At 37.9% G+C, this 17,087-nt stretch overlaps 1 protein-coding gene across 6 annotated transcripts in view; it reads left to right on the top strand.

Moving 5' to 3' along the window:
- The window catches only part of LOC144607750 (signal transducer and activator of transcription 5B-like), a 97,509-nt gene that overhangs the window by 60,241 nt on the left and 20,181 nt on the right, over positions 1-17,087 (top strand). For all 6 annotated transcript variants that reach the window (XM_078424793.1, XM_078424790.1, XM_078424789.1 and 3 more), the window contains 8 exons: positions 5,468-5,605; positions 8,582-8,738; positions 9,588-9,677; positions 10,687-10,858; positions 12,179-12,315; positions 14,219-14,370; positions 16,149-16,304; positions 16,548-16,727. In XM_078424793.1, coding sequence (XP_078280919.1) covers positions 5,478-5,605; positions 8,582-8,738; positions 9,588-9,677; positions 10,687-10,858; positions 12,179-12,315; positions 14,219-14,370; positions 16,149-16,304; positions 16,548-16,727 — 1,172 coding nt within the window. In that variant the 5' untranslated portion in view covers positions 5,468-5,477. The remainder of the gene's footprint in view (positions 1-5,467; positions 5,606-8,581; positions 8,739-9,587; positions 9,678-10,686; positions 10,859-12,178; positions 12,316-14,218; positions 14,371-16,148; positions 16,305-16,547; positions 16,728-17,087) is intronic.

Here is a 17,087-nt window from a genome sequence, read left to right as displayed (position 1 = left end):
GTTAACATGGTAGGTAACAGCAAGCTTCTCATTCATTCTGAAGAAGCTTTAATGAAACATGCAAAGTAGAAATCGGAAACATGAATAGGAATATTTTAGTGCACGGAAAGTTAAATAGACGGAAAGCACTGTGGGATTAAGAAACATAAACAGAGAAAAAAAAAAAGGTTTTCAGTTTTAATATTTTTAAATCCCCCACAGTAATTTAACTCCTGAAGGAATGAGATGCTGTTTGTGAAAGTAAATTTTCCGAGTCTGGTTATAATTAAGACTGTTACAGTTGATTTGTACTTGAATGGGCAAGTTTTATTTTTTGGTGTCGTACACTCAGTAAGTAAGTGTTGAACGTACTCTTGAAAGTAAGTGTTCCAATTTTGCACCCTTTGTTACTCCCTCCTACCTAATCTCTCTGAGACATGTAGCAAAGCTTGTGGAGGAACAGGATAGGATTGACAGCAGATTGTTTTCTGCATTTGGTTGCTATAGGATTTACTGTACTATAGCAAATGAGTTTGAGCCCATGGTTATACTCAATGGAAGACCCAGGCCACTGCATTTTATGTGAAGCCTATTTAAGATCTTGAGTTTTCAATTTTTGGGGCACTGTTTAATCTAGCATACATTTATATGACATTCCAACATGTGTCTCATTTTCACATCTATATTCCAAATTTTGGAGTTTTCAAATCGACTGATTATGTAAATTTGTGATTTAACATCGGAAATTAGTTAGTGTTTGAAGGTAAAAACTCTTGCAAGACCATGCAGAAAGAGTGGGTAATGGGCTGGACTAGATTACCCGACAGACCCAATGAGCTTACTGCCGCCTTCTATGCTTTAATAACTATTTGAATCCATTTTTACTTTTGTAACAAAAGTGTACATTATAGGATTGTGCTAATCTATTAATTTTTTGCTCTTTACCTTTTGTTGAAATGACAAAGTTTGAAATTTATGGTTTCTGTTAAGATGTGAAAATGCGTAAAGCCTAAGTATGATTTGTAGAACATCTGAAGAAATATTAGTGATTTCCTTTGCATTTTAGCAGGAAAGAACTGTTCTTAGGCATTTGTGAGATTAATTACAACACTTTTTTGTAATATTTGGTGTTGGTGTTTGTTTCATTATTTGACATACATGTGTCCTACAGAATAGAAACAGGCCCTTCGGTTCAACTTGCTCTTGGGTGAAACTTTGTTTTGCATACTATCCAGGCAGATAATATTATACATGAGTACAACAGGTTGTATAAAAGAGAAAAGAAATAATGCAGAATATAGAGTTACAGCTACAGAGAGAAAGTGCAGATCAAAAAAGTGCCAAGGCCACAATAAGGTAGATTGGCCGATTTGGAAAACATCTTCAGCATATGAGTGCTTGTTCAAGAATCTGATAACAGCAGGGAAGTTGTTGTTTTTTATTCTGGTTGTATGTACTTTTGAGCTTTTGTATCTTCTACCCAAAGGAAGAGGGGAGAAGAGAAAATGACTGGGGTAAAAGTGGTCCTTGATGAAGATATTGGCTGTCTTTGTTAGGCAACATGTAATATAGATGCAGTTGATAAGGTGGAGGGAGAGACTGATTTATGTGTTAGACTGGGCTGTGTCCATGACTGCAATGTCTTTGGTAGAGCAGTTTACTGTACCAAGCTGCGATGTACTGTACCACGCAGTTACTGTACCAATCTAGGATGCTTTCTATGGTGCATCTGCAGAAATTGGGGACATCTGAATTTCCTTAGTCTTCTGAGGAAGCAGAGATGCTGATGTGCTTTGACAATGTCAAATTGTGAAGTTTTTGCACCTGGGAACCTAAATCTCTTGACAATTTCCACCTCGGTACTGTTGGTACAGACTGTGCTCCATCCTGCTTCCTGTATTCGATGACTGGCTCCTTCATTTTTTTGACATTAAGGGAGAGGTTGCCTTGACACCATGTTACTTAGCTTTCCATTTCCTTCCTGTACTCCCGTTTTGTCAATGTTTTATATCTGGCCCACTACAGTGGTATCATCTGCAAACATGTAAATGGATTTAGAGCAGAATTTGTCTCCACAGTCATGAGTGCATAGGGAATATAGTATGGGGCTGAGAATATAGTCTTGCGTGTACTGGGGTTGAAAATTATCGTGTTGCCTGTCCTTATTGATTGCAGTCTACATGTCAAGGATCCAGTTATAGAAGGTGACAAGTCCTAGGTCCAGGTGTTTGGAGACGAGTTTGATTAGAATTATGGTGTTGAAGCTGTAGTCAATAAATAGGAGTCTGAGACAGATGTCCTTGTTAGCCAGAGAACTGAGTTAAGGTTGCTCCCCTAATGTCCTGCAGTCAATGAAGATACTGTCACACCACTGTATGGTACAGTTCTAGACTTTGAAGAAATGGTGAAACATATCCAAGTTCAGAGATTGTCTCACTTTGAAGGGAACTTCTAGGCAATGTTCCAACACAGTTACAGTCCTTATCTCGATGATGGAGTTTGCTGGTTTTCGGGAAATATTTTGAAGTGCAGGTGAATATATTAATTGAGCCTCAATATAGTAATGATTGATTATCATTCAGGTTTCCATAAATATTTGATTAACATGGAGGCCTATTTATTCTGCAGAAAGCGATTCATAATCTCAATTTCCTTTCTATTATTTACTCTGTACTAGACAGTGGAGCAAAGTAATATATGTTTGCGAAGTTACAATGTTCCATTAAAATAAAAGAGATTGGCTTAGCTATCATTATTTACCACTATTGTTTTGTTGAACTTTTCTCACGATACCGCAATGTTGTATTTCTCAGCTTGTGCAGAACCTAATTTTTATTAGAATTTAATTTTCTCATTTAGAATTTGTAATTTGTGATGGTCACCATCTCTAAACAGCTTGTCCACTGAAACTTCAACTACATACCTGACTTAATTCCTTAAGAATAAGTCTAGTACTGCCCCATCTCTTTATTGGACTGATAACGGGGACACATTCTGCGACAAACATCGATTGCTGTTGAAATACCATCAACCTCAGTGAAAGGTGCTCTGCCTGAAACTTGTTGGTCTTTCAGGACTGCAATTGTGTCCATACGGGAATGCTATCAACTGGCACTTTCCATATTGCAGGAGCACTTGTTGAAGGAACACATTGAAACTTGGTGCAGCTAACGTACAGGTTCAATGGGAAAGGACCACAGCCTAGGTTCCTTGTGCTTCTTGACTTTGAGGGTCTGAGGCCAGTGGGAAAACCTGTTATAGAACAGAAGAGGGTATCACCCTAAGGCCATGAGTGACAGTAGCGTTAGGTACAAAACAAGGCTAACATACTCTGTATAAAACCAACAATGCTAAATGGGTAGGCCAACAATAAGAATGTATTAAGAGCTTTGCACTGTTTTCTTTTGCATTTTGTTATGAATAGACTTAATTTTTGAATAAAAGAAAATGAACATACTGGCACAATAAGCTTTTCTGACTAGCAGGCTGCTTTTTATGGGTTTGTAATGTTTCTCAAAAGAGGAAAAGTAGTTGTCATTTGTGACTGGGTTGCACACAATGGTAATATTGTTCTTTTATTTGTAAGGGGTTTCTGCGCCGAGCTTTCGCCCGACCTAAGGTCCCCGTGCCTTGCTCTGATCCCTTGACCAGGCCGCGCACACTGGTTCCCCGTGAGTGGTTCGACCCACTCACCCCCTACGGTTCTAGACACTGGACTTAGATGCAGGAGCGTTTATAGTGCAGAAAAATTCAACCAGACCAGATTTGAAAACCAGGGTTTAAATGAAAAAGGCTTTTATTGAGCGCTTGGGACTATTGTCCATGAATACTTATACAGTTCTATAAGACATATCTATAAGACACATACCGAATTACATGAATACTTTTGACTATGAATCATAAAACGCACAGTTCTACAAGACATATACATGAATACCTTTTACTCTGAATTCTAAAACGCACAGTTCTACAAGACATATACACGACTGTAAGATGGGGAACGTACGACACATCGCAAAATTGACCAACACATATTCCTTTACACACCCACGTTTATTCAAACCACCCTCCCCTCTACACTAAACTATGTCCAGGATATGCAGGATTTGGGGTACATGCTCACCATGGGGCTATTACTGGGGTTACTGGCTGTTCGTTTTGCAGTATTTCTTCTCGAGTTGCGTGCCGGTTCCTCTCTCTTGCATCCGTTCTTCTTGCCTGTCTTTTCTTCCTCCTGCATCCGTTTTGACTTCCTTCTTGCGTGAGTTGCAGGTTTCTTCTAGCAGTATTTCTTCTTGCACCGAGTTCTTCTTGAGTTGCAAACCCAAAAGTCGTGGCCAGTTATACTATTCTGACCCGTCCTATCTCCCGCCAGATCTTGGAATCTCTTTGTTCAAAAAGATATGTATGAGTTCTCTCTGATCTGCGCTTATGTCCGGGGGTACCGGGGGTGGCCAGACGGTGTTAATTGGTATTTCGTTGCGAGGTGATGGGTTTAACTGGTTTCCCATCACCTACCAGGTAGTTTTCTATGGGCTATTGTGCCCCCTTAACGAGATGAACTGTTTAGGTCGGCTTGGGGCATTGTGAGTATGCTGATGTCAGCGCCCCAGTGTCTGGACTTCGACCTGGTTTCGCAGGTTTCTGCATGGCCAATACCCATCCATTGTTCTGGCCGTGGCTTTGCAGAAACCTAGAGACTGGGTTGTAAGGTTTTTACTTTTTGTGGCTGGTCACGAGGTCCTGCGGCCATTTTAGGACCCACAGATTGTGACATCCCTTGGTAATCTGACCGCAGCCTTTCTCCGCTATCAGCCCCAGTCTCCCGTTTAAAATGTCCAAACTGCAGCTCTTTGGTTTTGGTGTTGCTTTCCGAATGAGGGAAAACTTCTCAAACCTTACATATTGTTCAATGAACACTTTTTTGCACCAGTTTTTCTTTAAAATACCCCGCAAGATTGTATTTCTCGACTTGTGCAGAGCTTCACTCGTTTAAGTTTGTTTTGGTTCATTGAGTTGTGCTTCAATTTAACATTTCATTGAATCATTTGGCAAGCATCTGTCTTTAATGAATCATCTCAAATTGTACACCCGGTATTTTTTTTTAAATTGAATCTCGAATTACGCTAATCAACTTCATAAATTGGTACAATTAAATGCCGCTGAAAGGCTACACATCGGTAATTGAAAAAAAGATTATTCTTCACGGCATCCAAGAGTAAAAAGCCTCCTTTTGTAATGAAAACTCATTCCTGGTGGAACAAAATTTCAACAAATACTGTATATGTCTATTTATTTGAATCACTGTAAGGTACAAGACCTTAAAATTAAAAAAATGATTTTTAAAAAATCACATAATGTCTGATATGAGCAAATTGCAATCAATTGCTTTATTTTCTTTTTTTCTCTATAAATTGATTTTTGTAAATGGATATTCACTTGGTTGTTTTGTTTGTAGTTTGGTAAGTGATTTTTATTTATCTTTCAGATCTTAGACCATGTCAGTATGGATTCAGGCCCAGCAGCTTCAGGGCGAAGCTCTGCGTCAGATGCAGTCCTTGTATGGGCAACATTTTCCAATTGAAGTTCGGCATTATTTGTCACAATGGATTGAAAGCCAGGCATGGTATGTACACTGTAAATGTTCAAATCAAATTTGTCCAGTACTTACTGATATTTGGTTGCTTTTAGAGTGTGGTGTATTAGAATGGTTTATCATAGAGATCCTTATAAACATTAAATATGTGTTTCGGTACATTTTCCCCTCTTTTCCATGTCCAAGATAATAACTATACTGTAAATTAGTTTTAAATTTTTTTTTTGATAAAAGTAATTCAGTCAATAAAAGACATCAGTCTTTTGTAGCCTGAACAAAATGTTTAGACTCCCATTCATATTTTAATTTGGTCTGTTCTCTACATTCCTGTTGTAGCTTTGAATTTCAGTTGACTCTTTATTTTAATTCTTTATTCCATAATTTAGAAAGTATATTGGCATGTAGTTCCAATATAGTTCCCCAGCCCCGCACGGCCCGATTCTACCTCCTACCTAAAATCCATAAACAGAACTGTCCCGGCAGACCCATTGTCTCATGTCCCACCGAACTTATTTCCACCTACCTCGACTCCATCCTATCCCCCCTGGTTAAATCCCTCCCCACCTACGTCCAGGACACCTCACACGCTCTCCATCTCCTCGATAACTTCTGGTTCCCAGGCCCCCACTCCCTCATCTTTACCATGGATGTCCAGTCACTCTACACTTCCATCCCCCACAAGGATGGTGTTGAAGCCCTCCGTTTCTTCCTCGACCATAGAACCAGCCAATCCCCATCTACTAACACTCTCCTCCACCTAGCATCTACGACCCCAATATAGTGTTACAATCACTTGAACATAAAACCAATTAATGTAATTGCTTCTTTTTAATTTTAAGTTACTCAGGTATGATTAGCAAATAAAAACTGATGACCAACTGACCACTGTATTCTGAAACATGTTGGTTTATAAAGAATATTCTCTCAGGCATCACATCTTTATTGTAACTTGACATTGACCTGTGGGAATATTGCCATCAAGCGTACCATTTCTCATAAGATGTCAAACTGAGGCCTTGCTACCCTCCTAATGCTACTAACCTGGTTGTTCTTTGAAGAACATCGTTCTGCTGTCCCATCCAATGTTTGTTCCACAATATTTTTAAATTATTTGTACTTATCACATAACTATATGATATTAATGCACAGAAATTAATTGTTACATTCCCTCCATTGTAGCAAGGGGTTCAATGTCAAAATTGGCAGCAAAGTACTTTAAGAAGCATTGGGGATATGAAAGATGTGCTTTTTTTAATCATTTAAACAATTTTTGCACGTTGTCTGACAAACATCGCGTAAATGAGCTGGAGAGATTAGTTGATAAGCCAACAGAGTTCTTTGAAGAATAATCACAATTTCAATGTAGAAAATTTGGCATTAATTTGAGCACAGTGAATTTTCATGAACGGCATTGAGGACATAGCCAGATGGTTGACTTGATTTGAATGTTTCTTGTGGGATTCATTTTGCGGATACTGGAGAGCCCTGATGAATTACAGTATAGAATGAGGAGAGACTGTTTAGTTTTGATTTTTTTTCTTTTGCACCAAATGATACTTGGAGAACGTTTAATTGAGGAATATAAAATGATGTGAGACCTAGACAGTAAACAGTAAGAGTCTGTTCATCTTGTCAAAAGGGATAGATTTGTTAGTTGTTAGAAGGATCAGAGGAGTTTGGGGAAAATAATGATCTCATTAAACAAATGATACACAGGGTGGTAGAGGCAAACGTCCATTGTGCAAAACAAATCCATGGGATCCTACTGTGTATCTGAGAGGACAAGCATTTACTGGTGTTGATTCATCCGAATGCCAAAGTAGCAGTGCCACACACAGCTCAACTTATGAAAACTAAGACATTTGAACACTGGCAGGTTGACATTGTAGTGGTAAAATAAAACTTAAATTGTGTGTTAATACATTCATTGTCACCATGACTTTTGTATGCAATTAGGTTTTAATGTTCTGTTGAGCTGCCAAAATGAAATGTACTGTACTAAAAATGTGATTATTTGTGCTCTGATGTTTGAAAACTGAGGATTTTCCTGCAGCGCTCACAAAAATGTCTATTTGCCTTCACTTCAAATTAGTTTTGTGGGTTTCTTACCAAATGAAGAGCTTTTTTGAGACTAAAGTTTCAATCTAGCCATTTGACTCTACAAAATGTTAGCCCTCTTCACTAAAAAAGCTGAAAGAATATTGCATTTGGTGGTGACGTTGTCTAACATTACAGGGAACCCAGCATTTAAAACGCCTTGAGTAACCTTAGTTGATCTAACACAATTTGACTTTTATTAGCCAAATCATAGAGGACAAGAGCAAGGAACTTGTGAAAGAAATCTGTAAAATATTAGTTGGGCCACAGCTTGAGTACTTTGTCTCACGCCACAGGAAGAATAGGATAGCACTGGAGAGAATAGAGATTTACGGGAGTGTTGCGAGACCTGATGAATTATAGAATGAGGAGAGACTGTTTAGTTTGGATTTTTTTTCTTTTGCACCAAAGGATATTTCGAGAACATTTAATTGAGGAATATAAAATTATGTGAGACCTAGACAGGAAACAGTAAGAGTCTGTTCATCTTGTCAAATGGGATAGATTTGTTAGTTGTTAGAAGGATTAGAGGAGTTTGGGGAAAATAATGATCTCATTCAACAAATGATTCACAGGGTGGTAGAGGCAAACTCTTTCATCACATTCATGAAGTAATTGGATAAATATTTGCATAGCTGTAACTTTCAGGGACATTGATGTCGAGTTGTCACATTTCTTTGCAATGGATAGGATGGGCTGACTTACCATTCGTGCCATAAATGTCTTTGATTCTGTGAATTGTCTTCTCCTGCTTGCTTGTGCCCAAACAAATCCTGTATTCCTGTTAATATTGTATTAGCTTCAAAATGAAAGCTAATCTATAAGCAATTCTATCATGTTTTATTTTTTTAAATATTTATTGGCTAAGGTGTTTTGACTGCACATTTTTGCAAATTTATTTCACTTTAGGGACTCGATAGACCTGGAGAATCCACAAGATGAATATCAAGCACAGAGGTTGCTTGAGACATTAATACAAGAGTTACAGAAGAAAGCTGATCATCTAATGGGTGAAGATGTTTTTGTACTAAAGTTGAAATTAGGGAATTATGCCACTCAGTTAAAGGTGGGTGTGAATTCTAAATGTAGTTAACTCCAGCTATACAAGCTGCATTTTTGTGACTAGATATTAATTAATTACTATATTTTATCATTGTAAGCTTAATGGAGTGTAAACATTTTAATTTACATTTTCCAGTTTTTAGTTGACTAACAAAATATTTTAAAATTAATTTGTTTTTACCAATAAATCCAGTCTGTCACATGTTTCACTTTTCTTCTTCCATTGTTGAAGAAAATTACAATTTGGTTACTCTTTACTTGGCAGTTTTATTAACAATCATGTTTTGCAATTTCTTTTTCTCCATTTTATTTTTTGCCAATCAAATACAAGTAGTGGGAAAAAGTAGCAAATTATATGTGCATTGCCAGCTCCCCAATGATTCACCAAAAAAGTTACAAATATGTGCACAAAGTTGACTGCCTGCAATATTTCCCTGGATTTCTGTACTGGCAAAATGACAATTCTCTGACTGGTCGATACTCTTAACTCTATGCCTCTTCTGGGTAAATGGGCAGACTACTTAATTTAATTTGTCTGATATTGAATTGGATCACCAGCTGGATTGCCTTTGTCAGCCAAATAATTTCCAGCACTGGCCATCTAAATTTGTGAATCTAGCTGCCATTGGGTAACTTGCTGTTCTTTGTACCTATAACCTAACAATCTTTGCCTACAATTCAGAATAGGGTTAAAAATATAGAAAATAATGCACTTTATATTAAATACATTTTTCTCATGACGGGCTGTTTCAGTGAATTGAATTAGTACTGGAACATTTCTCTCTGCATGGATTTCAGATTTTGAAAATGTAATTTCTGCTTACAGGTTTAATGTTTTCATTATTATTTCTAGAATACTTATGATCGATGTCCACTGGAACTGGTTCGATCAATCAAACACATATTGTACCATGAGCAGAGACTAATTAGGGAAGCTACAAATGTAAGTACCACAAAGAAAGGGTGCAATTTCTTCAATAGCTCTTTAACCTGTTTATCACTGGTCTAGGAATTGGTTTATTATTGTCACGTGTACGAGGTATCGTGAAAAGTTTTTGTTTGTTTTCTATCCAATTAAATCAGATCATACTCTATATGAGTACAGTCACGCCATGCTCAAGTACAACAGAGTTTGCAAAGAGAAAAATATCAGTGTAGAATATGGTGTTACAACAGAGTAGCATTACAGTTACAGAGCAAATATCCAGCATTCCAATTGAAGGTGGGTGGTGGTGGGGAATCTGGCCTGGGTGATGGCCGACAGATTCTTGCAGCCCTGGGCAGAGTTGTTCCAAAAACAAATTGAGATGCAACCCTACAATATATCTCTGGAGGTTGGTAAGAATTGTTGAAGAACCTGCTTAGTCTCCTGTGTGCTTCTTTTAGCCATCGCTTCAATGTCGCTCGTCCAGAGAATTTACATTTTTCACAATTGATTTGTCCATGTTTGGGGCCCTTCAGTTGGTTAACATTTATTGTTTGGAAGGATTTTTAGACATTTTTCTTTTAATCCTTGTCCTTGTGACTTCAAGATTTTAGTTTGGTTTGGTTTTAATTTGGTTTAGAAATATAACATGGAAACAGGGTCATCAGCCCACCAGGCCCAATCTGATCATCGATCACCTGTTCTATGTTATCCCACTTTTTTATCCTACACATTAGGGGCAATTTACAGAAGCGAATTAATGTATAAAACTGCACATCTTTGGAATGTGGGAGGAAGCCGGAGTACCCAGAGTAAACCCATGTGGTCATAGGAAGAACGTACACACGTACAGAGAGCATCCATAGTCAGGGTCGAACAGGTTTCTGACACTGAGGCTCTACCATTATGCCATTGTGTCACTATTTTATTTATTTTTTAAATAGCAGAGTTAATTGGGATATAGTTCTTTGTGGTGAAATCTGAGTAAACATCTTTGAACTCCACTAATGCTTCTTTTTGCATGCAGCCAAGTTCGCCTGTAGGTTTACTGGATTCCATGTCTCAAAAACACCTACAAATAAACCAGACATTTGAGGAGCTAAGATTAATGACTCAAGATACTGAGAATGAACTACGAAAGCTTCAGCACACCCAAGAATACTTTATCATTCAATATCAAGAGAGTCTACGGATACAAGGTAACGAATTTGTCACCACAGAATTTTCAATGGATTTGAACTTTTATGCAGATTGTCGTATCTAATTGTTTAATTTTAAATTGTGCATTTTCATGCACTACCTCCAACTTCATAACCTTCATTCCTCTCATCGTTAAATGTTTTGCTACATGTTATATTAAGGTAATGACCAGAAATGTGCGTAGTGCATCCATTGATTGCATGCTCAGCAATTTGACATCTCAGAAGGAGTTCTGGAAAGAGATTGTGGCCTAAAAATAAAGGGAATGAAAATCGTGTTTAATTATGAAGTACATTATATTAGAAGCAGTATAAAATGTGACGATTGCTCTAAATTATCATTTGCAGATGATCAGGAAATCATCCTAAATTTCTACTGCACTTGGTTCTCTAAACCTCAAACAAAAAACTTGGCTTTTGATAAAAAAACTAAGCAGAAGTTTCATTTTCCATAGGTGAACATGTGGAGAGGGTTGATCAAAAGACTTTTTTTAGGCTATAGTTGTCCGAAATTGCATAATTTTATGTAAAACTAAGAGAACTATCCTCATGAATGCAGAATAGGTAATGGTTGGGGTTTTTGCAGTCAGTCACACAGTAATGACACTTGGCCCTGATCTTATAAAGCTAACCACAAATGTCTAGCGATCTTTGATGTGGCTTCCCCTTTTTTTCCAGCATTTGTTCAGAGGGAACGCTAGATTCCAGGAGCTGTTACAAATAATTATTATATTTTTAGATGATTACAGGTGGCGTAGAACTTTGTTTTAGGATCAGGTTTGAGCAGTTATTATGGCTTCGTATTCAGTGCAGGTTACTTTGCATAGACGCGTTTATAATTGGCTTTCATGAATTCAACCAACATTCCATGATATCATTGAGAAAAGATGCAAAACAGGGCAGCCTTGAAGGACGGCCGCACTTCTGACAGCTCATTTGGAATTTCCACCTCAAGCCATTGGTAATTTACTGTATCATATCTTGTTTTTGTCTTTTGCAAGGTTTGGTGCGGGTGCTTGATGGAGCAGAATTTTCAGAATTTTCATTAGTAGAGTAATTCTTAAATGCTCAGTTATTAAATGAAGACTGTCACTGGCATGACTCGTGCAATTCTTTGATAGGTACAGACAGCAAGTCTCTAACATCAGTCCATACGTAGCAAATTAGCCCATAGTTTCTGTACAGATGGAAGGTGGTACAAGTGGTTGGGCAGTATGACAAGTGGTTGGGCAGTATATATGGATTAAACCACTTTTTGCTTGCAATTTTAAAGGCCTTTTATTTCTATTTAACACTGATGTGAAATGATTCTTTTTCTAGCTCAGCTTGCTCAACTTGCACAGCTAAGTCCACAGGACCAGAATCGTACCCTGCGAGAGCAAAGCTTACAACAAAAGCGGACGTCTTTGGAGGGTTGGTTACAGCGAGAAGCACAGACACTACAGCAATACAGACTGGTATTTATCAATTTATCATCACAAAACATTTTCTTAAAAAGAATGTGCTGTTTTGTGAATAATACAAAAGAAGGATAGAAATTTATAATTAATTAGACGGGCGTGGGTCCAAATCTCTCCTGCGGGTGCGGCAACCCTCCGTGCAAACCCCTCTTCCCCACTCACCCACTCCATCCCCCCTCAACCCCCCTTATACCCCCTCCTCCTCTCACCCCCCCCCACTCACTCCTCTCCCCCCACTCACCCACTCCATCCCCCCACTCACCCACTCCATCCCCTCCAACAGCTCTTATCCCCCCCCTCTTCTCTTCACGCCCCCCACTCACCCACTCCATTCCCCTTCAACACCCCTTATCCCCCCCACTCACCCACCGACCCATTCCATCCCCCATCAACTCCCCTTATCTCCCCCTCTTCCCTACACCCCCCACCCACTCACCCATTCCATCCCCCCATCAACCCCCCTTATCTCCCCCCCTCTTACTCACCCACTCCATCCCCCATCAAATTAATCAAACAGAACTGTGACTTTCATTTGTGTTATATTTTTGCCATATGGCAATTAACTTCATTTTAGATTATTATGTCTAACCATTTCTTGACCACTAATTATCAGGTTACAGGATTAAATGGTTCCCCTTTAAATGAGTTTGTAACATGAGGCGTCCTTTGATATTAAGACCATAATAAGGAGGTGTTTGCCAATTGTGGCCAAAACATTCAAAACTTCCACGATCCCTTCTTTCATTTCCTCGGAGTGTGTTCTATCTGCATTTTCCTACTTTATAATCTGCCTTATTTTTTACCTGTCTTTAAACTGTTTTGCTTTCCTACTTCATTTCAAGCTAAATTTGCTGCACTGTTTTTAGTTAAGACCATTACTGAATAACAAGTTAACACTTCTGACACTACATAAAGATTTCCTTTAGATTCCTAATTAACCCACATATCTTTTAACCTCACCTCAAGTATTTACCCAATACTGTAATTGAAAAGTTAAAACCTGCAGATGATGAAAGTCTGGGGGGAAAAAAGTAAAACCTGGAGATACTCAGCAGGCCAGGCAGCATCTGTGTTTCAATGTTAACTGTTCAAATCAATGAATAGGTTTTTTTTACCATCTTTGTTAGTTCACAATCCTCACTATTATAATTTCTTTGTGAAATTATGAAGAGTTAGATTTTAGAGAAATAGCGTGGAAACAGGCCTTTTGGCTTACCAAGTCTGCGCCGACAGTGATCACCCCATACATTAGCACTATCCTAATTTACAATTTACAATTTACAATTCTTACCAATGACAATTAACCTACAAACATGTACGTCTTTGGAATGTGGGAGGATACTGGAGCACCCAGAGAAAATCCACATGGACTCAGGGAGAACATACAGACTCCGTGCAGACAGACCAGTAGTCAGAATTGAACCCGGGTCTCTGTCGTGTAAAGCAGCAACCTTACCGTTGTGCCGCTCTTAAGTTTGTATTGTACATATAACTTTCATTCATTTGTTCTATATCACTGTCTATATATCTCGTTCCCCTTTCCCCTGACTCTGTCTAAAGAAGGGTCTCGACCCAAAATGTCACCTATTCCTTTTCTCCAGAGATGCTTCCTGACCCGCTGATTACTCCAGCTTTTTGTGTCTATCTTCTTGTACATTTGTCAGGTTACCTTTGGGTTAGAATTGCTTGAGATGAAAGTAATAATCTGATGGAAGAATTAGATTAAACAAGACTTTGGTTTATTCTTGGTTGGACTTTGTACTTTTCACCAGACTAAAATTAAAATTAAATTCATTTCATCAGTATTTTGATTTTTTTTAAAACAGCTTTAATTATTTCTAACAGCCCCCACAGAAATATAATTTCTAACCAAAGTGTAATTTTCCTATGTACCCTGTAGGATCTAGCTGAGAAACACCAAAAGACATTGCAGTTGCTTCGTAAACTCCAGACAATTATTTTAGATGATGAATTGATTCAGTGGAAACGTCGACAGCAGTTAGCTGGGAATGGTGGTCAGTCTGAAGGAGGTTTGGACGTTCTTCAGACATGGTAAGAAATTCACATTTGATTCATTATATTTTATTTGAATAGGTTTCAGAACAGCAGGATTACTTTTAAAAATGTGTCCTTGTTTATTAAAAGAATATGATTGAGCTGCACTTATCTCCAATTACGCGGCTGAGATTAGGTGCTTTCATGGCCGGGTATTATGGCAGGAGTTTCTTTATAGATGTTTTTCATCTCATTCAATGGTTCATTGATTCATAGAGGAAACGGAGGGGCAAATGTGTAAGAGAATTTCAAGGAGCACCAGGGTCTTTCATAGTTGTGATATAACACGTTAGTACTTTCAACAAGAAAGGCCAATGTACTGTTGCCTTCCTAGTTCCTTGCTGAACCTTTATGTTGACCGTCCGTAATTCATGTACAAGAGCACCCAGGTCTTAATGAACATCAATCCCTTTCAATCTTTCATCACTTAATTACTTTGTTATTTTATTTTTCTATGAAAGAGGATATCATCACATTTTTTCACATAATATTTCATCTACTGTGTCCTCATCTGTTCATGTAAGCCATCTATGTCCCCCTAAAGTATCTATAATTTTTTTTAGGAATCTCACTGGCACCCAGCACTACCTTGTCAACAAATGTCAATATATTGCTCCTGATCCTTTCATACAATCCACTGATTTGGATCGTGACCTGCTAGCCCCAGCACCAATCCCTGTGACCCCAACTAGTTGCAATCCCTCAACCTGAAAATAACCTATTTACTTGCTTTCTGTTTTCTGTCCACTAACTAATCCACAATCCATGTGGGTATATTACCGACAATCCCACAAATTGTAATTTTTCTACAATAACCTCACTTTACCTTTACTGTTTTTTCTCTCCCCTTTATTAAATATTGGGATTGTTCTTGTTATCTTCCAATCTGGGCCAGCTATTCTAGAATTTTAAAATCTGTGGAATTGTGGGAAGATGGAACTGATGCTTCTTTCAAGATCTTGGGATGCAGGTCACTAGATTCTGCAATCTTGATGACTTTCAATCCAATTGCTTTCTAACCCAATTATGTTTTTACAAATGCTAATTTCGTTCAGTTCCTTATTCGCTGTAGATCTGTTGTTCTCCACTATTTCCTGGAGGATATTTTCTACCATTGTATTAATAGAGAAAATAGAAATTTTGTTTAATTTTTCTGCAATCTTTTTTCTCTGCAATGAGTCAAACATTAATCTTTGATCATCTTTTCCTTTTTTTCTGCACCAGTAGAAGCTTTTATAGAGTGCCTTTTCATCTCTTGCAGATTTGTATTTTACTTCCTCTTTCCTTCTTGAAATCTTGGTCCACCGTTGCTGAATTTTATATTTTACCAGTCCCTGGCATGCTGTTTCATTTAATCTGTGCTATTACTTAGCTTGTTGGCAAAGGCTGTACTTTTCTCTTTAGGGTCTGAGCTTTAAAGGGATATGTTTACTTTAAACAAATTAATTATTAAACTGCTGACAAATAGTAGAGCTAACATAGCACATCTTTAATGCCTAATTAAACAACCATCCATAAATATTGAAAATTAGTTGTTCCTCGTATTTGAATATTTTTAATTTACAAATAATTTCACAGCGAGTTGCTACAATCAAGTAACATATTCTATTGCAAATATGCTTACGGAAAAATGATAAGCATGTTCAAAAAATGATATATGTCCTTCAGCAACTTCTAGAATTGTTACAATGTTCAACTATAGTTCAATTATATCCAGGCAAAAAGTTGCTTTGCTATTTGCCATGCTATTATTGGGAAACTTGTTGTACTTGCAGGTGTGAGAAATTAGCAGAGACAATATGGCAGAATCGTCAGCAGATCAGGCGAGCTGAGCACCAAAGACAACAGCTTCCCATCCCGGGCCCAGTGGAGGAGTTACTTACAGAACTCAATGCAACAATTACAGATGTAATATCTGCACTAGTTACAAGGTCAGTACATCGGAAAGATTATAGAAAGGCCGCAGGAGAGTGGTATGTTCTTACATGGAGTCAGCAGGGCCACAACGCACTAAATGATATTCTCCTGAGCTGTGACCTTTCTGTGATTCTGTAAAAATGGCAAGGAAATATGTTTTTGTGAATAAATCTATTTTATGTTTAATTTGTCATTAGCTTTAGTAGTTAGGTAGAACAAATGGTACTAAGTCATTATTCATTTGTTGTTTTGTACAGCACCTTTATTATTGAAAAACAACCCCCTCAGGTTTTGAAGACTCAGACAAAGTTTGCTGCCACAGTACGTTTATTAGTTGGTGGAAAGCTTAATGTACACATGAATCCACCCCAAGTGAAAGCAACTATTATCAGTGAACAGCAAGCAAAGGCACTTCTGAAAAATGAAAATACAAGAAAGTAAGTGTCCCATCCATGGAATCCGGAATTTGTTTTACTTTTTTCAGAGACTATTTTATTTATTTTCATCTTAATGTTGATTAATCCTTTTCCATCTGAGTTCCTCTATTCTTCCTCTAAGTTGTTATTCTTCCCTTCATTGCTTACACAATGGAACATTTCTCTGCATGGAATTTTATCTGTCCTTCTCTTCATAGCATTTCTCTAAATCTGAGGCACAAGAGCCTGCAGCTGCTGGAATCTTGAGCAAAAACCAAACTGTTAGAGGAATTCGGCAGTATCCGTAGTAACAAAGCGATGACCAGTCCTGATGCACGTTCTTGACCCAAAACGTTTCCCATTCTTTTGCCTTCACATCAG

This window comes from Rhinoraja longicauda, chromosome 29 (assembly GCF_053455715.1).
Source record: "Rhinoraja longicauda isolate Sanriku21f chromosome 29, sRhiLon1.1, whole genome shotgun sequence".
In the NCBI taxonomy this organism is placed as follows: domain Eukaryota; kingdom Metazoa; phylum Chordata; class Chondrichthyes; order Rajiformes; family Arhynchobatidae; genus Rhinoraja; species Rhinoraja longicauda.
This window is presented reverse-complemented; position numbering and strand designations above follow the sequence as displayed.